At 46.3% G+C, this 20,306-nt stretch overlaps 10 protein-coding genes across 10 annotated transcripts; 3 read left to right on the forward strand and 7 right to left on the reverse strand.

The window, feature by feature from the left end:
• Positions 1-293: 293 nt before the first annotated feature.
• On the reverse strand, positions 294-1,163 carry N7483_009606 (uncharacterized protein; the record flags this gene model as incomplete). The annotated part of the gene is made up of 1 exon (XM_057093033.1): positions 294-1,163. One exon carries the CDS (start codon positions 1,161-1,163, stop codon positions 294-296), a length of 870 nt encoding a protein of 289 aa, XP_056944207.1.
• A 45-nt stretch (positions 1,164-1,208) lies between these two features.
• On the reverse strand, positions 1,209-1,691 carry N7483_009607 (uncharacterized protein; the record flags this gene model as incomplete). The annotated part of the gene is made up of 1 exon (XM_057093034.1): positions 1,209-1,691. The coding sequence occupies one exon, from the start codon at positions 1,689-1,691 to the stop codon at positions 1,209-1,211; it is 483 nt and encodes a 160-aa protein (XP_056944208.1).
• Positions 1,692-1,903: 212 nt separating this feature from the next.
• Positions 1,904-2,677, reverse strand: N7483_009608 (uncharacterized protein; the record flags this gene model as incomplete). Its single annotated transcript, XM_057093035.1, has 2 exons — positions 1,904-2,584; positions 2,648-2,677. 2 exons carry the CDS (start codon positions 2,675-2,677, stop codon positions 1,904-1,906), a joined length of 711 nt encoding a protein of 236 aa, XP_056944209.1.
• Positions 2,678-3,465: 788 nt separating this feature from the next.
• Positions 3,466-5,338, reverse strand: N7483_009609 (arylsulfotransferase family protein; the record flags this gene model as incomplete). Its single annotated transcript, XM_057093036.1, has 2 exons — positions 3,466-4,776; positions 4,841-5,338. The coding sequence occupies 2 exons, from the start codon at positions 5,336-5,338 to the stop codon at positions 3,466-3,468; spliced, it is 1,809 nt and encodes a 602-aa protein (XP_056944210.1).
• Positions 5,339-6,293: 955 nt separating this feature from the next.
• Positions 6,294-6,574, forward strand: N7483_009610 (uncharacterized protein; the record flags this gene model as incomplete). The annotated part of the gene is made up of 2 exons (XM_057093037.1): positions 6,294-6,528; positions 6,558-6,574. 2 exons carry the CDS (start codon positions 6,294-6,296, stop codon positions 6,572-6,574), a joined length of 252 nt encoding a protein of 83 aa, XP_056944211.1.
• A 445-nt stretch (positions 6,575-7,019) lies between these two features.
• Positions 7,020-8,299, reverse strand: N7483_009611 (uncharacterized protein; the record flags this gene model as incomplete). Its single annotated transcript, XM_057093038.1, has 2 exons — positions 7,020-8,112; positions 8,199-8,299. The coding sequence occupies 2 exons, from the start codon at positions 8,297-8,299 to the stop codon at positions 7,020-7,022; spliced, it is 1,194 nt and encodes a 397-aa protein (XP_056944212.1).
• Positions 8,300-10,640: 2,341 nt separating this feature from the next.
• On the forward strand, positions 10,641-12,475 carry N7483_009612 (uncharacterized protein; the record flags this gene model as incomplete). The annotated part of the gene is made up of 6 exons (XM_057093039.1): positions 10,641-10,745; positions 10,803-10,873; positions 10,927-11,040; positions 11,115-11,197; positions 11,246-11,665; positions 11,715-12,475. The coding sequence occupies 6 exons, from the start codon at positions 10,641-10,643 to the stop codon at positions 12,473-12,475; spliced, it is 1,554 nt and encodes a 517-aa protein (XP_056944213.1).
• A 645-nt stretch (positions 12,476-13,120) lies between these two features.
• N7483_009613 (Zn(II)2Cys6 transcription factor) lies at positions 13,121-14,860 on the reverse strand (the record flags this gene model as incomplete). The annotated part of the gene is made up of 1 exon (XM_057093040.1): positions 13,121-14,860. One exon carries the CDS (start codon positions 14,858-14,860, stop codon positions 13,121-13,123), a length of 1,740 nt encoding a protein of 579 aa, XP_056944214.1.
• Positions 14,861-15,335: 475 nt separating this feature from the next.
• Positions 15,336-16,319, forward strand: N7483_009614 (uncharacterized protein; the record flags this gene model as incomplete). Its single annotated transcript, XM_057093041.1, has 1 exon — positions 15,336-16,319. One exon carries the CDS (start codon positions 15,336-15,338, stop codon positions 16,317-16,319), a length of 984 nt encoding a protein of 327 aa, XP_056944215.1.
• A 190-nt stretch (positions 16,320-16,509) lies between these two features.
• On the reverse strand, positions 16,510-18,772 carry N7483_009615 (putative C6 transcription factor; the record flags this gene model as incomplete). The annotated part of the gene is made up of 6 exons (XM_057093042.1): positions 16,510-17,019; positions 17,083-17,825; positions 17,883-17,993; positions 18,050-18,483; positions 18,541-18,596; positions 18,746-18,772. 6 exons carry the CDS (start codon positions 18,770-18,772, stop codon positions 16,510-16,512), a joined length of 1,881 nt encoding a protein of 626 aa, XP_056944216.1.
• Between the last annotated feature and the right edge of the window lie 1,534 nt (positions 18,773-20,306).

Raw genomic sequence — 20,306 nt, forward strand, 5'->3', positions numbered from 1 at the left:
TAGTGATGTACGTTACTTACAGGGAGACCATTCAAATATTTGGCCAAAGCTAGAGCATGGCACGCACCCTCTGACATTTTACCCATGAGACAGAGAGCTTCAAGCCAGTGAAGGAGGTGCGCTGTCAGAAAAACGAACACTTCATCTCCATCAAGAGGATTCCTCGCGGCTCCTTGAAGATGCCCAATCCAGTGCAGGCATGTATACTGGGCATGGGGCGGAAGTTGTTGCTCCAGTCGAGAAGATTCAACATCTGCAGCAAGAGTAGACCCTTCCGATAAGGAACAAATATTCTATTTCAAGGTAGATGACAAAGTGGCAAGGCAAACTTTAAGGAGCGAATCATGTACGTCTTTCTGAGAAATCAAGAACTCCCCAACTATGCATCTTTTTTCGTCGAGCAAAAAATCAAGGAAGGATAGATGAAGCAAATGAACAGGCGAGGCTCTGTCTTGACCACCTGATATTGCTGAATGGAGTCGCTGGAAGGTCGATTCGACATCTGAAATGTCCTCTGAGAGTAATTTGGCAATGTCTTCAATGCAAAGAGGCTTGAACAAGGTGATGAGTGCCCCAACAACCTTCTGAAATAGGCGACACCTTTCTTCCTTTTCTTCATCCAAGGTATGACCAATGACTGAAATCTGAAGGATTTGCGTGTTAATTAGGTCGAGGATATTCAGTGGGGTGAGTTTGCCGTATTGGTCCTCGAAGATAATTTGCAAGCGTCGTTCCACTTCTGTTTTGGATAACCGTAGGTCACTGAGGAATCGGCACGCCGTCGCTGCATAAATGAAGAGACCATCTGACTTTTCCGCAAGTCGTTTCGTACAGGCTTCTCCAGGCCAGTCCCTTCCAAGACGGTGTTTCTGTGCAATTGGAGGAATATTATGTCGAAGAAACTTCGTGATATCATCATCATCAGAGTTGGAAATCTTGACTTTATGTAGATCATGTCTCTGAAACGCAGAGTTTTGGTCTCTTGAAATGCCATCAAAGCTTGACTGGATATGAATCTCCGGCCTGCTTGTAATGAATAGCCGTAGCGAAATAGTATCGAGCTTGCCTGCCTGATTGAAGAGCTGAATAATGCTGTCGATATCTTCTTCAGACTCACATTCATCAAGAGCGTCAATGACCATAACCAGGGTGAGTGGTACCATATTCCTTTTGTTCAGTAGCACAAGTGGATCAAGAATCAGGCGCCTTCATTGTTTACTGATTGATTCACTCCCAATGTTCGGGTGCGCAGATATAACATCGCAAACATCACTCTTGATATTGGGCATGTGCTCCGTAAGGCCCCTGCAAAGAGTGGTAAAGAGATGCTTGGTTGTTTTTCGATCATCGTCATTCTTATCGAAGAGGAATGATGCTCCCAGAACCACATTTCTCCTCTGCAGCGGATTTTGATTCACCATACTTCGATTAAGATGGCAAGCCTTGGCAACAGTTCTTGAGATTGTGGATTTCCCTGTTCCAGCCATGCCAGAGAGCCAAAACATGTTCTCGTAGTTTGGGCATTCGAGCCAATGTTGAATCAGTTCAAGAGTATTGACTTGAGTGCCTTCTAGGCAATCAGAGGTTGTGTCCTGGTCGTCGTCGCAATCCACTGTGGCTCCTTCCGCGATATGTAGCTTGCTTAGCAATTGTGCCTCCTTTGTTTCCCACAACAGATGGTAAGTACTCATAGATGTAAATTCAATGACTTGATACACATCACTAAGCTGCCTACCTTGGCATTGTCCCTTGCATCCACCATCACTTTTGTTGAGATAGCTATTTGCTGGTGCAATTCCAAAAATTGGGTGTCGATTCTTTGCAGGATATGCGTATTCAAAGTATCAAGGCTCTTGCGAATGCTTTGATCGAGACTATCAATTTCTTGAAACATTCCTTCCAGTCATCGGTCCCAGCCAAAATCTTCGACAAATCGGAGGAATCCTGACTCGTTCAAATGTTTTGAAAGCCGTATATGGTATTTGAGAATCTGAGAGTAGAGTGTGATCATTTGTGTTTTGATCGATGATGCAAGGTCACTCAAAGGCTCAGCTTGGTCTGAGCCTGCTCTTGGCGATGAGGCGATAGGAGTAGATTCCACGACTCTGTACACGACCATTAATTTTGAGATCTTTTCGAAGCAGTCCATAGCATCATCGCCCTGGGTGCTTGATCTGACGATAGGGTTCATGAGAACTAAGATTCCTGCCCAGGCCAAAGCAGCATGTGGCTCTGAGCTGACCGCTGTCGAAATGAAATCTTTGACTGAAAGAATGGCGTTCATGATGCGGCGAACTTGCTCTCGAGCTACAATCTCTCTTCCGGATATCTCCAATTTGAGCTGAGTCTTCTCTATCTCTTGAAGTCGTGTTTTGATAAATTCTTCGAGTACAGGATCGTTATTTGTGCCCGAAGGCGTTTCATCCCTCTCGGCTATCTGTTGCAGGAGAATCTTCCTGTAGCTCTCCACCAGTTTTGGATCTTCATCCTGAAGCTTTTCGTAAGCATCTTTCCAATAGCCTTCGAAAGATAGGCGCGCCACATCAAAATCCGAAGTAGTCTCCAAGCCAGTCACAGCGTCGGACTGCGAAGTACGTTGATTCTTCAACTGCTTGGGTCTCCTATGGCGATGATGAGACCCTCACACGAACTCCTTCAACTGGCCATAAAACTTCATTCTTGGTTTGGCTTGAACTTGGCGTGGCTTAGAATTTCTTGTTCGCAAGAAATTTCAGCAGATGCCTGGAGACAAATTCCCCAGCTGTTGTGGATCCATAAATGCCCAACCTTCTACACTTGCGACATCTTCATTGGTGCATACTGTGCAGGTAAGTGCATATGTCCCGCAACAGTGACGCTGCAAAAATGGCGAAGCCTAGTGGTAATCTGGTCAAGTATCTGTTGCATGATGCTAGTTTCCGCATCGCCGAGATGTGATCAATCTCGCAGACCACTACGCGGAAATCAGCGGCCACACTCGAGACAAACCCCAACTTTCAAATTGACAAATCGTGGAATTTTCTTCATTACCTCGGGATTAATATACTGGTAATGACTCCATTTCCAATGTCAGTAGTAAATATTTAGCACTAGAACTTCAAAAGGATTATTTTCGTCCAAGTTAGTAGATAGACCTTTGGCCTCTTTCACTTGCCTGCTTCTTTACTCACTGTCTGGCAGAATACCCATCAGTTCCCTACATATCTCAAAAGAAAATGCACCCCATATGATGATATAGATTTTGATTACAGACTCAGATCTTTCAGCACTTCACATCTTGCTCATTTCCAGGTTCGTTGTTGAGGTTGTAATCGCTTGGCGGTAATTGGGCGCGCTCTGCACATTCCGTGTAGTGATTTGGGTGAAGAAAATAGAGGTATGTAGAAATAGTAAACGCAATGCACGTGGTAGTCTATGTGTATGTACAAAAGTAAAAGTGAATGGGTATCAAGACGCGCACACCTTCTAGATCGGAAGGTTTTCATGTTCTCTATCGTTTTCATCTTCGTCGTGCCCAATAAGCTGGTACAGCGCACCTATATCGGGTTTTCGTGAGCCCAGTCGGCGGTGGACAGCACGATAGATAGCATAAAGAAGACAGCCGACCGAAAAGACAATAATTATAGTAACAACCCAAGCGTGGAAGTTACTGGAGAAAGCTGTTAGAGAAGCCGAGGTTCTGGAATGAACCTCAGTCCAGGCAAGAACTTCGCCATTCGAATTGACGGCAGCAACCCGGAAGTAAGAGTTGACATCTGGTGTCAAAGGAATCTCGGTCTCGAAGCCAAGACGATTCACTTTCCCAATAGGAACGAACATCATGTCCGTAAGACTGTCACCGTCCCACCCTTCAAGGACCCATGCAGCGACCTCAGTCGCACCATTCCAACTGACGAACACACTATCCTTCGAGACAGCTATATCAGGAAGTGTATTGGGTGTACCGACCCAGCTGTCTTTGAAGGCGCGATATGAAACAATCCGACCAAAGTTGAACCAAGCTGCTGCGCCGAAATTTGTGTTGCAAACGACTTCGCCGTCCTTAGTGAATTCTGTAAAGGAAGCAGTGTGTCCCCAGCCCACAAGGACATTGCCGGTATCCAGGACTTGCAAGTTACCCTGCGATATAGACATCACGCGCTGTGGGTGATCGTATCTTGTCACCACTTTGGCTGAGCGATTAGGAACATCCAGTTCAAGTGAAAGTCCGTGGCTCACCGCTGACGCGAAGGGGACATCGTTGATTTCGTTATTGAACAAAGTTATTCGGTTTGGTCCACGCCAACGAGCATCATGCTGCCACGCGATTTCAGTCGCAGGACCATTGGACGGATCGGTGAAGTAATTTTGCTTTCCACCCAAAGTCCAAAGCACTTCGCCATTAGAATCGATACAAGTGACCGTATGCGTGTGGCGTGCAGAAATCAGGTAGTGTCCTTCGTCATTCTTGTCCACGCTGTTCAAATGGAAATAGTCGTAACCCAGATCTCGTTCATAACCTCGACCATTCAATGGGTGAAAGCTATCTTCGGGAGGGTATGTCTTCGAAGAGCGCCACTCAAATAATAGCTCGCCCGTCTCAATATCGATTTCTTGTATAACACCTTCGTACAGCCATCCGTGCTCCGGCCCCCCAAGCGCAGTCAAATCGGCCGGAATTGGTTCATAGATTAAAAGTAAAGCAGTGTCGTTTACGGTGATTTGAATATCGTGGAGGTCGCCGTCCAGGTCGCCAGCAGGAGATACGATATATCTAGGAGTATAGGTGGAATCCAGCTTCAAAGCCAAAGTATTAGTCAACTGGGCACGCGCCAAGAATGGGACCCGCATATCATCATACCATGTACCACGATCCATGTCCATATCCATCTTCTTCATCTCCTTGCCAGTATGTCAAATAGTTTTTCCCTTTATAACGCTGGACCTTGAAATCTTGAGTTGTGCCCCAATTATATTTCATCCAAACCAGCTCTCCGTTCGCGTCGAGGATCATTGGTCCGGGGTGTTCAACGGAGTCGCCTCGTGGGGCCAGAAAGGTATATCGTTGGTCGCATTTTGCATCAACTGGTGAAATCTCCACGAGGGGAGATTGTTCGTCGAGGGATTGGTATGTTCGTGACGGACCGAGGCCATAATATCCTAGATCATACCAGCTGTATCCCAGATGGAATCGAAATCTGTAAATACTCGGCAGCGCGGCATAGAGACCTATGAATATCGCGCCGATAGCGAGTACGATGAAGGCGATCCTTCGGATGGGATTGAATTTGCAATTCTGTCGATAGCTGCTGCCCAGCCAGGAGCTCAAGCGCATAGCGGAAGAGGCCCGCATAAACATTGGATCATCGCGAGTCCAAGGTGAATGGCCTTGTTAAGGGGCGATGAAGGATCAGGGTCTCCGGGTGTCACCGCACAAGTGCATTGGGGAAGAAATTCGAGAATAAAAAAAAGTGGAGGTCAGGCCATTATTTATGAACGGGGCGCTTGAAGATGTTATATCCGCGCCGGCTTTCCATTTGAATGCGTAGCTCGTCATCCAAGCCACCGATTCTCCACTCGTCTTACATGTGGTCTCCGCAGAGAATCTTTAATCCGCCATGGTTGTTAAATTTTGAACCGTAGGTACATTTTCGACATCGCATTCGTACGAATTTCTCCTTATCAGCCGGGAAGAAAACGACGTGTGGATCTGTCGATCCTTCAATATTGCGTACCCAATTTGCATGTTATCCGGATGCGTCCAAGATTGATTGTGAATAGGCTTGGCTCTCCATACACATGTATCCACTTGGCCAGTCAGAGAAGGGTCTCAGGGAAGACTTGTGGAGCTGATTTCGATAACCCCATGGGACCCAAGCGCCAACGACGCGTCGGCAGGCTGTGGCGATGTGGCGTATTGAGAGTGTCGTCAGTGGAGTCGATGTGAAAATATCCGGCCAATTATCCGGTCATTTTCATCCATGGGTGCTTTCTGTTCGCTTTAAGGACTCGTGCAGAACACGAACCTATAAGAAACAAAAAGCAAAGAAAGAGTAGTACAAGTCTGACATTAAAGTTGATCCAAAATGTAATTCATACTTCTCAAGACTCGACAGGTGAACGCTGTAGCCTATGTAACATTTAAAGAATCGAGGTATCGACTCGGAAGAATAGATTAGCAGAATTAATTCGTATAACGTATTCATATCCTAAATAGTGGGCGGTAAGGGCAGGTTGATATCGGGTCAAGATATAGTGCTAACTTGAATGTCAACACCTGGACCTCTACGATTGCTACAATTAATTAATTCATGATGGCCCCAAATCAATCACTTCCAAGCTTTGACGGTATTCCCCCATTTTTCCTCGCCGACACTACCCAACTGCTCAAAAATCGAAGAGCTAAAGCCCAAGCTCGGGCGAGGAAAACCCATTCGGATAAGCTTGAGCTCAAGCCCACTATGAACATGCCAGTGAGCATGATCGCAAATGGCGAATCAGCCACAAAATACACGAATTTTCGCTCCAAGACTGAGGGCCATCATACCAGTAACTTGAATTTCTCAATCTTGATCTAGCGTACGCCCGAGCGTGAGAATGCGGTGGATTCTGGCGGAAGCAGTACTTCCTCTGGACTTGATCGTTCTCATTGAGGAACTCGGAGGGTTAAAGTGGGGGAGATTGATTGCAAAGTCCCAATTATTTTCATGCTGCAAGGTTTAGCGAGTGGCGCAGCTAGGTTGCGTTCGAATGTTTGAGAAAACATTTAAATATGATAACAGTTTCAAAATGTTTCAAAAGGTAAAATCCAGAACTTTAGATTACTTAGCAGCGAGCATGTCTTCCAAAGTTCTTGATATAAGATAAGTATAAGTTTTGAACCTGACGAGAACTGAGAAGCGACCATGATATTGTTAAATGACCTCCTGGGTTGTCATTGTGGGTATACAGTGGGTAATGATAGTATCACATGCCCAGGTGTGCACCCAAGGAGATATGTACATAATAAAAGACGCGTCCACGGCGAAATGTCCACTTCATCACGCTGGCCCGATAACTTGCACCGGCAGAGAATACTTGTGACTCGTATCTTCCCCAGCAATAGACAATGAAATCTTCCATTCCATCATATGGTGGTGTCGAATATTGTAGGTCAAGAAACTAGGCTGAATGCCATATTTGCAAAAATCTGAGCCTTGAAGGGATCGATTCCTGGACTTCAAACCATAGCGATGAAGAGTCAACTGAAACACATTCCCAATATGAATCGGCTCGTTGCGCTTTCCGGTGTGGATGACCAGTGGAGATTCCAGTTCTGCAAAGAGACGCTCTAGGTTCAGATTCGTCTTGTCGTGGTATTCGTTGTTATGTCCCGACAGATTCCAATCTCCCGGCGCACGATCATCTGTTTGACTTCTGATAGACACCTTAATCTCGCGAATTTGTATATTTTGGTCGACATCTTTAATGGAGTCGCTGGTCCCAGTGGGATCCAGTTGAATCTCCAATTGAATGGGCAGTGGGGTTGGGTCATCCAAGTGAAGAGCGGTGGGAACGGTGAAGCGCAGAGTGTACTGGAAACGTGGGACTTTGGACGAATGGAAGAATTTCTGGAAATTTTGCTTGAAAGATAGATCTGCTTCTTCCATGCCCGGGAGAAGTCGTTGACTCACGACAGTATTCATTCCCGTGAACATCTTCGGGATACCAATAAAATCATCGTGTGGGATCGGATGTCGCAGATAGATGGGTCGGACAGCTTCGTGGTCGCGATGATGGTTGCCAAAGTCAAACTGTTTATGTCCCTTTTCATATCGGAGCTTCGCTTGGAGAAAGTATTCAACAAGGTCCTCTGACTCGTCTGAGCCGAAATCCTCGCCATGGGAATAAAACGAGCCGGGCAAGGTATGATGAGCCGGATGATCCGCCTCCAACGGAACGAAACTGGCGTCCTGGATATGACCTTGTCTGCATGTTTGTGAAGGCTCCAGGGGAATAGTCACAGAGATCGGCCAACTTAGAACTTCATCGGTTCCTTCAGCGAGATGCAACGGTCCCTTGTGGATGACGAACTCGCCCAGCTCAAAAAGCCGCCAGTCGTCGCGATAGTGGTGGTATGTTTTATCACTACTGCTATAGTGGGTGATCTTCACTTTCACTCGACCGATAAATGAGAGCGTAATCACTGCCTCAGTCGTAACAATCGGCAGCTTGCGCACTAAATGGCCGATGATGACATCTCCGGGTGCATAACTCCAGTCTGCAGGGCGGCCAGATCAAATTTAAATGCATCATCTCCGATAGGAACATGTTGGGGCATCTTGTAGATCGAGTTCCTGCCAAGAGCGTGGTGGCAATATTTTCACGTTCTGAGGTGGCTCTTATAGGTAGTTCGTCTGTCGTGATCCACTTGGGGGCTGAAAGTGCACCGCCTCATAAGGCTTGATAGCTTTATGCTCAGCCTCCACTGTTACTTGAGAGCTAGTGCTAGCACGAGGGCACTAAAAATGGTGCTCTCAAAGAAAACCACACTTGAAGTAAATGAAACAAACTTGGTTGTTGAAAGTCGACTGCGTCAGGCTGAAGAGCGATAAGGCATTTTGACTAAGCCACAGTTCGGTACCTAACAACATTGGAGGCCTAGCTTATGTCTAGGTATTATAAGCAAGGTAACCTTGGAAGAGATGGCCATGAGTCCCATGACCCTTTAAAGTGGCAGTGATTTCAGGCGTGAAAGATCCTGTGTCATAGCGCCATACTTCCAAGGTTGCCCAGGTAGGAAACAACTCGACCTACACACCACTGGCATTTACATCCTTGAGACTTCCCATCACCCAACTCTGTCTTCTCTCGATTCAGTGATTGTTTTTATCGGGCGCACGTGTCTGAAGATGAAATTTCTCCAATAAATTTTGACTTCAAGTTGGTCAACAACGAGAATTTTGACGGAGTGAGCACTGAGTAATTGACTCATTGCCTCGAGCCAGATATCGCCTAATATGGGGCATGGAGGGATCGCTTCCAGCAATCAATGCGACAGGATGTTCCCAAGGTCAACTTGTGTTTTTTGAATCTTTGGAGGCTGAGTTCGGGCCTGTGATTAGCAAATTGAATAAGGCAGCTGAAGATGCCAGGAGCACTTGAATCATGTTAATAGGGCCTGATTGACCAGTTGATAGTGGTACAGTTGATTCGAACATTGAAGAGTAATGCGCGGAGCATTTCATATACTAATAAGCCACTAAACATGAGATGAATTTAGTATCAAACGCCTCCAGTGAACCCACGAGTCAACATTGAAGCTATGCGCACTAGGCATCTTCAGACAGGGCCCCCGACTCGGATCAGTATATTCAGAATACTGACCAGAAACCACACTTGTAATCTGACCTCGGGAGTTTAATCGGTTGAAAATTCGATTCAAAGTCATACTCAAGTTTACAATCCGAAAATTTTCTTGAATTGATTGGTATTTGGATGATGCACATCATTTCTCTGATATGGCTCGGTATGCATGACTCGGAGCTTTGCAAGTCGATTAGACATCTATGAAACCAGCTGGATGTCACCCGCCATGGGCATCAAAAGTACTCAAGTACAAGAAGCGAGATGAACTAATTTGGGTCAGTTCTCCCACCGAGTCCTTGTATCGATCTTAGTATTAATCTCGAGTTCAACGCTCGCACTACCAACTAGTGAGATATGGCATGCAATCTTGATATTTGGTGGTTGTTTTAATAGTGAGTTTCACCCTTTTCTTACTTGTTTGATGAAATCTCAAAAAAACGAGGTACTGATATAGGCAGCGAGACTTTTTTTACAAGCTATCGATTTCATCCGAGGTATCCGCTGAAGAACCTTGGAAGGTGGAGTCACTGTCTCAGCTAATTTTGCGTCGAAGTAATCAAAACCCTGCAGACAGTGACCAGGACCCGATATCGCCAACTGGAAACCGACATCTGGAGACGCATAACTGTGATGGCGTGATAATTAAATGATGTGTTATTTCCCCTCATGCATTTAATATGCAGGACGAGTACCATGAAACACAACATCCAGGAGTCGGCCCGCCGGCGCCACCCGATATCTCATTCTCCTTCGAAACACAGTGGATGTTAAATCCGTGTATCCGTACCTGGCTCACGGTCGCTGGATTCCATAACCCGTATGGAAACTTCAATGTCTCTAGCCGAGAGTTCGCCAAGCACGCCACGGGGCAGATAGATGTAACGCGTTGCAATTCGTCACCTTCAAGTTGGAGACCTCGGGAGTGCGTGCGACCGTGCTATGACCAAGCGGAAATACTTCGTACGTCAAGTCAATTTATCAACGTGGTGCAATTCTCCATGCGCACGCGTAAATCAGGAAAGAGAAAATTCACGGACATCGAGACCCTGGCAGAGTGCGAATAGGGGACCAATAGAGAAAGACTAGAAGCGTCATGGCGCAGACTAACGACCAAGCTAGGTTTGGGGAGATGTCGATCAATAGTTCCACTTTCATCCATATTTTCCACCATTTTGTACCGGAAAAAGACCCCCGACCAGTATATCAACGCGTGTTTGATTGGCTCTAGTCACATTTCTGCACCCCCCTTTGGATCTCCATTTTTCCTTTCTTTCTTCGATGCTTCTTTTTTATTTCTTTGTCTATATTGCATAATGGGCACAGACAAGGAGATCATGGCCCACGCGGATGATGCATTTCAGTCATCAAACCAGGATGATTGGGATATGCAACGTCTGGGTAAAACCCAGCAATTAAAGGTATGTTTGAATATTTGTGGAGTTCGCGCGTGGAGCGCCCGGTTAATTGGTTTATAGAGGAATTTCCGATTCTACTCGATTCTGGGGTTCACCACGACTCTCATGGCGACATGGGAGTCAATTCTACTGTGAGAAATTCAACAAACTTCATGTCGTATGAGCAGTACGCTGATTTCAATAGCACGAGTACCTATGGGTTGACCGATGGTGGCCGGGCCGGTATGGTCTATGTCTATATTGCATCATTCGTGGGGTTCTTCGCTGCTGTCATCTCCATGGCTGAAATCGCTTCAGTGTATGTGAATCATGGTCAGAGGAGCTGTAGTGCTCATACACTGGTAATTGGTCGCGATATCTAACATGTACTAGAGCACCGACATCTGCTGGACAATATCACTGGGTCAGCGAATTTGGACCCCCAAGAGCGCAAAGATTCTTAAGCTATCTCACTGGTTAGTGAACCTCGCACCCTGTATAGGCGACATACTTATCATTCTCAGGGTGGTTATCGGTCTTGGGATGGCAAGCTGCATTTGCTAGTATCTGCTTCCTTTGCGGTACTCTGATACAAGGACTCCTCGTATTCAACTACTCGGGGGACACGGCTTATGTATACGATTATCATCGGTGGCATGGAACTCTCCTCACGATCGCCATCGCAGCCATCGGAACACTGGTCAACACATACGGCGCAAAAATGCTACCTTCGCTCGAGATTGTTATCTTGGGTCTTCATCTTGGCGGGTTCGTCGCAGTTCTCGTCCCAATGTGGGCGATGGGATCTGGAACCGCCGCAAGCCACGAGGTGTGGAAAGAGTTTACCAATTCTGGTGGATGGCCAAGTATGGGATTGGCTTGTTTAGTCGGCCAATTGACTCCGATTTTCTCATGGACTGGACCGGATGCCGCGACTCACATGGGTAAGTCAATTCGACTTGGTTTATGTGCATAGATACTGATAATATGCAGCTGAGGAGGTGCAAAATGCCTCTTTCGTTATTCCCTGGTGTATGGTTTCAACGGCCTTGATCAATGGTGCTCTGGGTTTCGTCATCCTGATCACCATGCTGTACACCATGGGCCCTCTGGCCGACGTCCTGGATCCAGCGAGTGGGTTCTCTTTTATCCCCGCTGTGCAGCACGCCACAGGTTCAATGGCCGCTACCAACGGTGTCGCTGCCATTATCCTGGTCATGGAGGTTTGCAGCGCTATCAGTATTCTCGCTACCGCTTCACGACAGACCTTTGCATTTGCTCGCGATAACGCATTACCATTTTCCAAAACGCTCGCACACGTCAACAAGCGCACTCAGGTTCCTATCGTCTCTGTCTTGGTTTCTACAATCATTACTGTTTTACTAAGTTTGATCAACATCGGTTCCACTGCTGCATTCAACGCGATCGCATCAGTCATGATCGCCGCGCTATTCACAACTTATATCCTCTCAATTGCTGCATTCATTCGCGCGCGACTTCTTCCGGATGGAATCCCACCTTCTCGATTCTCGCTTGGCCGACTCGGAATGCCTACTAATATTTTCGCGGTCGCTTGGCTTTGCTTTTCGATTATCTTTACTTTCTTCCCCACAGCCAATAACCCGACACCTGTTGATATGAACTGGTCTATTCTGGTTTTCGGTGTTGTGATCATCTTTGCCGTTGTGCAATATCTTCTTCATGGTGCTAAGATTTACGAGGCACCTGTGACACAAGTACGCAAGACTGATTGAGGTCCCAGGCCCTTCATTCTCATTTTTTCCAAGTTCAGTATATACACCGCGCATTCATTAGCATCTCTTTACACTTCACATGTACATTCAATAGCACATAATATTCATAACAACGTGAATCATCTTCAGCTTCAACTTCATGAGCCTCGTTCTCAGTTAAGATAATTCGTCGCAAGATTCAATATATCATCCAGTCCCTCAGCATAATCAATTCCAAGCGATGCCATTGAATCAACCCCTGAAACAGCAGTCTCAAAACTCGTAATCTCCGACCAGTGTCTATGATCAATAGATCTATTACTAGCCGCGACTTGAAGCATCGACTTCGACCGAGTTGGAAAACTGGCTCGATCATGCTGATAGAAAGCACGAATGATTCCAGCAATATCCGGCCCGGTCTCTTGTGATGGTGTTTCTGGAAGAATGGATGGTTCACGTATTCTTGGGACTGGTGAGTTTATATTGCTCATCTGCTCGGCTTCGAGCATCGCTCTAAGTAGTGAGACACCGCGCTGTGCGATCATGTCTGATTCGCAGTGTGATAAAATCTCGATGCCGTCTTCAATTAATTGTCTGTGTTCTGTTGATTGGCGGTCTGTAGCTGATTGATGGAACATATCCAAGCAAAGAATAATCTTTGTGGTATTAGCAGATCATTATTCCCAGGTGGAGGGAGAGATGGTGACTTACGCTAGCTGTTACGCTGAAGGCTTGGTGAATCCATAGTACAGGACCCCCATCTCGAGCTGCTTCCTTTTGTTCTTTGATAATCGTTCTGGATGCAGCGACGCAAGTCTTCCGAGTAAACTCGAACAGAGGATTAGTGAAGCTCAGACTCAAGAACTTTCTATGAATCATGATGACCTTGTGAGCTGAGCTGATAGCCAGACTTCTTCGTGCCCATGGTATATAGCATGGCCAAGACGGATCTATAGGCACGTTTTGTAGATAGCGTGGCAGGTGTTTCGTGGCTAGAGTGCGTAGACGGCGATCATATCTGAGAACCTCTTCGTACCTGGTGTATAGGGTATTACATGAAATGCAATCATCCTGCAGACCCGGCATGAGAGCCGCAATATTATAAAATAGGCGTGAATAGCTCGTTATAGAAGGCTCATCTTCTGAAAGAGAATCCATTTCTTCGTCACAGTGTTGGGGCTTTATAGAACTGAAGCCTAGACGGTGGATCAAGTAGCTTTCAGTGAAGGGAATCGAGAACCAGTCTTGAATACAGAGTTGGCACCAGACTCTCCGACCGATCTCTCGCGCTATAAGGCCAGGCGCCGGGTTTCGACTTTCTTCTTCTAGCTGGTGAAGTCCGAGACCTTGCGCGATCCGAACTGCAGAGGCTAGCAGGACAGAAAATCCATTCGAATGACCGAGCATATGAGCGGAAATCGTTAATGTTGTGATGGCTTCAACAGAGTAGATAGAATGACAGGCCATATAGTCAGCTTGATGTAAGCAAGCGATAGTGGTCTTCAACCAACGCTTGGACAAAGTATCTTTCTCTCGGTCGCGAAATCCCCAAGATTGAGCGACGGATCTTGGAGCACAGGCCATGGAGCCGGTGAGGATCGCGAACAGAAGGGAGATCCATTGTAATCGGATACTAGATCCTTCTATACGACCTCCATCTTTCTCATAGAATGTGTCCAGCTCAGCTAGAAACGTCTTCGTATGAAATGACCCGTGATACCAAAGTAAACAGTCACAATGATACTGCACTAACTGGTAGACCTTCGCTCTGCTTGGCAGAAAAGCCTGACAGAGAGCTGTAGCTGAGAGTCCTGGTTTACAGGTATCCTCCCACTCATCTTCAACTGGTATGTCCCCGGGTGAATGATCCAGATTACTTTGTCTCGCAATCTCATCTTGGTAGGTGGGATCTTTGCGACGCCCCCATGCAAGAAACTCCAGGATAGTCGCCGCATCTTCCACTTCTCTAGGTATATTATTCACATCCCCATCCGCATTTATAGAGGTACGAACAGAGAAAGGAGATTGTTGTGCCGACGCTGACTGGGTAGGAGAAAACGAAGTTGGATTGATGGAAGGCTCCGGTCTAGCCATGTTCGAGCGTACCCGAGCTTCATTGACATCATTTAGTGTATTTTCCAGTTCTATGATTCTAGCTTGAAGCCTCTCGATGATTTTCGGGTTTGAATTTGATGCATCAGTGCTCGGCCGCACTGTGACAGGTCGTTCCGAGCGTTCTTCGGATAGAGTCTGAGCAATGCTGGGACTCGTGGAGTTCCGCTCGCGCGGCCGAGTACAGATCGCCCTTTTCCTGGTGCAGTTGCGACATGGTAGAATCTTGTCGCATTTGACTTTGCGACGAGTGCATTCGAGACATGCGAGGCGTTTTCGGTTGATTCCAGACATACTGGAGGTGACAGAAGAGCATAGACGCTTATCTAGATGAAAAAAGTACTCGTATTGCAGGGAATGGGAGCAGGCTTGGGCTTATCTGGGAAACCCGAAAGCCTCGGACACAGGATGGGACGTCTCGATCATGAATGTGAACTTGAATTCAAGTGTAGTATTGAAAGCCGAGTGGTCTCCGAGTCATTGTGCAAATGTTCAAGTTCTACCAATATGACAGGGAAATACCGAGAGTCTGATCGAGTTCCAGATGTCGAGTTCGGCCGAGCAAGGTCGGCCGAGGTGATAAGGATAAGGACTCGAGGGGTTACTGTGTAACCACTTGGGCAGACAAACATGAACGAAAAGAATTATCTATTCTATTAATCTCAAGTCTATATATAAGTTGTAATCGCATCTAAAGTAACTCTAACTCTATAAACCGCACTGGTATCCATCTCGTCCAAATCTCACGCCACTCGCAACATTCAACAAAATGTCATCAACCAGATATGTCGAGCGCCCAATCCCCCAGATTTCCCTCGCGAACTTCGAAAATCGAATCGATGAAATCACCTCAGAATTAGTGAGCGCGGCAGAAAATGTGGGCTTCTTCACTCTCATCGATCACGGTCTTTCAAAGCAAGACATCGAATCTATCTTCGCGACATCTAAGAACTTCTTCGACCTCCCCGATGAGACAAAGAAAACCGTACCCTGGAATTCCAACAATGTGGGATGGGAAAAGAACTCACAGATTCGTCCATCCACCGGAAAACCCGACAGCAAGGAGTCATATCAGCTGCAATTTGGGGACAACATGAAGGGATTATGGCTTGCAGACGAGCATCTCGCAGGGTTCGAAACTACTTCCCTGGAGTTCATGCACCGCGTGCAGAAAATCTCTGAAAACCTAATGCGATGCTTCGCGCGAGGTCTGGGATTCCCCGATGACTTCTTCATCAAGTGTCACGATGTGACTCGACCAGATTCCCAGACCACTATGCGACTACTTCATTACTTTGCTTTGCCGGAAGTATCAGATGGCAAAGTGTATCATCGCGCTGGGGCACATGCCGACTGGGATTTTCTGACGTTGCTCTTCCAGAAGGAAGGGCAGAGTGGGCTGGAGATTTGTCCGGGGCGCGAATCGGTCACCGAGTTTGGTATTGGGGACGAGTGGACCAAGGTGGAGGCGAAGACGGGGGAAATTGTTTGCAATATTGGGGACTTACTCATGTCTTGGTCGGATGATCGGTTTAAATCCACTTTTCATCGCGTTAAGGCGCCGTGTGAGGCGGGTGATTATTTTGGGGATCGGTATAGCATTGCATACTTCAACCAGCCGTGCAAGGATGCGTTGATCCAGGGACCTCGGAAGAAGTATCCAATGGTGACCGGGGCTCAGTTTACCGATAGTGCGATGAAGAGGAACTTTGCTGCTTTGCAGGAGAAGTTGAAATCTGTCGCATCGGCATAATTTGAAAGAGATGGGGGTTTTCGCATAGGGTCATATCTGTGTGTTATGTAGTCCAGGCGAAGGGTTTGGTCGCTGTGGGAAATTGTATGATAGCGAATAAGGGGCTTAAGCAAACCCCCGAGTGATGGTAAAGTCGGGACCTGAAACGTCTCGTCAAGCAGGAATAGACATGAAATGAATATGATACTCGTTATAAGTTGCCAAAATCCCACCAGGTCGAAAATCCATCGATATTTCCCAAAGTTGATTCCGACTCGGGATAGCCCAGAGTCTCCATATCAACAAATTGCGAAGGATCAGTCCATAGCCATGGTGTATTGGCCATAAGACTATCAGCCGGTGCAACAAGCTTCTCACCTAGAGCAAGGTTAGGGGTAGTTGGTGCGGAAGCAACGCGAGGAATAGTAGGTGGCATATGAGCAGCCGAACCACCATCAGCAGTATTAACCGTGATCTCAGGAGACATCGCAACAATGACTTCAAGTGTGGAGGATGAGCTCTCATCTTCTGGGAAAGTGAGCGGTGTAAGTGTCGGATGAAGCAAGCCAGCAAAAGGGGTTTCCTCTATACTAGAAGAGCAGTTGATTTGAAGAACATCCCACATCAGCGGGATACTGAGATGGATCTTCGATGGTTCCCAGTCAAAGTCCACTTTCTCTGAGCCCGAGGCTATCCGTGTCATTTTATCCAAGATCCGATCCTATTTGCACTTTGTTAGCTGAAAGTCTTTCGATCGGAGAATATTCGGGCAATATTTTCTTACCAAGGATTCACAAGCAGGGGAGAATGTAACAAAGCTTTTCAAAAATCTCCTGCACTTGGCAAAGTCTGTCTTAGACTTGTATTTCAATCTCGGATCGGCCGCGCAGCAGAAATAAAGATGGACTGTTGCGGCGATAGCAGCGGCATGCCCGAAGAAGGGGTCAATGAGTCGCATTTTCTTCTCCGAAACCATATCAATCATGCGAACAATCCAAGTGGCGTGTAGCATGACCACCTCTGAGGATCTGCGCCAGAACGTATTGGGGATTGTCAATTTGTGATTGTATTGAGATGCCACAATATAAAGGAAAGGGTGATTGAGCACGGTCAAAATGGTATGATACGTAAACTGGAGCTTCAACCAAGAGGCCCAGTAGTCCCGATTACCACGTAGCTCATCCGACCGGCGGTCATAAAATTTGACTGAATCATATCGATGACAGAGAGACAACTTGTTCTCCAGTTCAGTCAAGTCTGACAAAACTATCGCGTACATCGAGTCATGTCGCCATGGTTCGGTCAATTTACTTTGCGCGCAGTCATAAACATAAGTTCTTACTCTGCTCCATACCCATCCAAAGTGCAATGCTAAATTCCAAATTCCAATATCACTCGAGGTGGTGCATCCGATTGTATCGAGTGGTAGAGGCGGCGGTTTGTGCCCGGGTTGTTCAAGAATCGGCTCGTTTCCCGTTGAGAGATAGAAAGATCGCAATACCTCGGCTGGCACACTAAGAATGCCACCTATTTGACCGTAGGTCTGTTCTAATGACTGCAAGCTCCAAAATAGTCTCTTCTTACGCTCGGCAGCTGGACACTCAATGCCGTACGTAGAGTTTAGATCCAGCATTGCAGAGCGACAAAGTTGGAGAGCGAGACCAAGATGGAATCTGCCCAGGTGTCCATTGCCATCTGAAAATTATCAGTTACCCTTCTCTGTCACATATTTCATGTTCTCATTGACATACCTAGGAATGATGAGTACGATAGGAGACACAGGCTCTCGATTGTTTCGAGTTCCACAGTGCCATTCGCAATACGAAGCATGACCAGGGTTCGTGCTGTGTCTCCATATTGCTGCACCTCCTCATGATCCTGAGAAAACCGAGAAGTCAATGTTATAATGCTGCAAACCAGCTCTTCCGAGATGTAACCTGGATCTTTCACTTCTTCCCGATCGAAGCACCATATAGGTTGTCGGTGACAATATTGAAAATAAAGATCAATCGCATGGGTAACTCGAGAAGGGACCTGACTCTTGCAGTCTTCAAATCCAAGCCCCAGAAGGAACGTTTCATTGATATTGCCATTAAACTCATTCGAGGAAGGATTTGAGGGTATCGAATAGTTTGATTCTATGTTCTCTTGAGGTTTGTTATTATTTTGATCCGGAGGGCTCGATCTGTATTAGGTCAGAATGGAATAAAGCCTTCGGATCTATATTGGTACTTGCTCATACCCTTTGCCGCTTAGAATCAGGTTGACCTTTTCCTCGAGATATGCAAGGCGATCGGCCTAAATCGGGTCAGCTCCAAAGATGAAAGGGAGGAAGAGAAATATTTCTCACAGATGGACCACTCCGCGAGGCTTTTGAAGTGGTGGTGTATAAACATGGCTGATTCAATCTGACACAGCTTGAACAAGCGGGCTTTTCCGCTGGACACCTTGTCTTTTTCCTCCTTTAAGACCATCTGTCAGAGGGAAGTTCGCAAAAGAATATAGATCAAACTGCACTGATCCAAGTACTCACCTGCAATTGAGACAAGCTTCATGAGAACGTAATCTACCCCGATTTCCGTCTCGTGGCATTGTATAACGCGTAGAGAACTGTGAAAGTGAGTTTGCAAGAAAGCGATATATTTATTTCCCGCAGATTGAGAGCTTGGAACAACTTCAATAATAACAGGGCTGACGAATAGCGGGTGATGACGAGGCCAGATAACGTTGAAATGATAGAGATTGGATTGGAGGGAGAAAAGAGTTAGAAATGACGAAGGCGATCATCGGTGCGGGGAAACTGCTATCGGGAACACAGCGAACACAGCGATATGGAAAGTTGAGCGGGAAAATGCCCAGCCTTCTAGACATTACCCAGTAGCTGCATTAGTTTCTAGTTAGACTCTGACATATTCCCCCGCAGAAGAAGTATACAGGTCCGTGTGTTCACTAAAAAAACCTTAGTGAGTTTACAATGTAACGGCGAGACTCCCCAAAGGAGCAAATGTATCCTTGAACTAAACACGATAAACAGCACATTCACTGCAGATCCATATAAAGAGCCGGATTTGTACCAATAGGAGTTTCGCCGGATGTAAGTTATCCACAGTTATCCACCTCGATTTGGAGCAATTGGGGCCTTATCTAACAGCGTTTCGATTCATGTTCCCCTCTCTAAGATAAGCCTGGATCCCCAAAATGAGCACTAATTATTCACAGGTAAGTATCTGTAGATACCAGTATCAGATCTCTATTATCTGTGAATAGATGGGAAATTTCAAATTCCGAAATCTCAGCCAGCATGAAGGATTCAATTTTAGTTCCAGCACTTGAGGTATCTTGGATATCTCAAAATTGGCTCTTTGGATATAGCTTATTAGCTACCAGTGCAATGTTGAAGCCTCATGAACCTTTGAGCTGCGTCAAACTTCCAAATTGAAGTCCCATGACACCTCGCAGATTTGGTAAACGCCATATAGTATTAGCTTCGTATCCTCAGCCTTTCAATTCGTGCATTCAAAACGTTGAAAGCTTTGAGTATCCCATTGTGGTGGCTGTCGCTTCTGTCAGCACTCGAAGTGACTCTGAATCCTTCGTGCATATCCAAATTTGAAACTTCGGAAGATGGTATACCCACGAGCTGTGCATATGAGAGAAGGAATGGCTCTCGAGGGGATATATAGCCTGGATCTTTGTTATTGGTGTTATGCCCGCGCGGCTCCTCAATTCTCTGTCCCGGCCATGTGATCGGCTAGGAGTATCTGGAGCCGGTATCAATGTTGCTGTTCAAGTCCTGGAGTTGAGTCGATTTCACGTAATAGACACTCTATAAATTACTAGTAATGCATATCCAGTTAGCTTCTGGTAGCACTGTTGCCACCTGGGGAGATAAAAAGTCACTTACTTACCTAGATCCTTGCTCCACTCATTTTCAAATCAGAAACTTCCAAGTGGATGTTAAACAATAATGATGAGTCAATGTTTCACCACTGTTCATACTACTCCGAT

Source organism: Penicillium malachiteum (assembly GCF_028827825.1).
Source record: "Penicillium malachiteum strain IBT 17515 chromosome Unknown utg000004l:1.0-4883003.0:1.0-4884900.0, whole genome shotgun sequence".
In the NCBI taxonomy this organism is placed as follows: domain Eukaryota; kingdom Fungi; phylum Ascomycota; class Eurotiomycetes; order Eurotiales; family Aspergillaceae; genus Penicillium; species Penicillium malachiteum.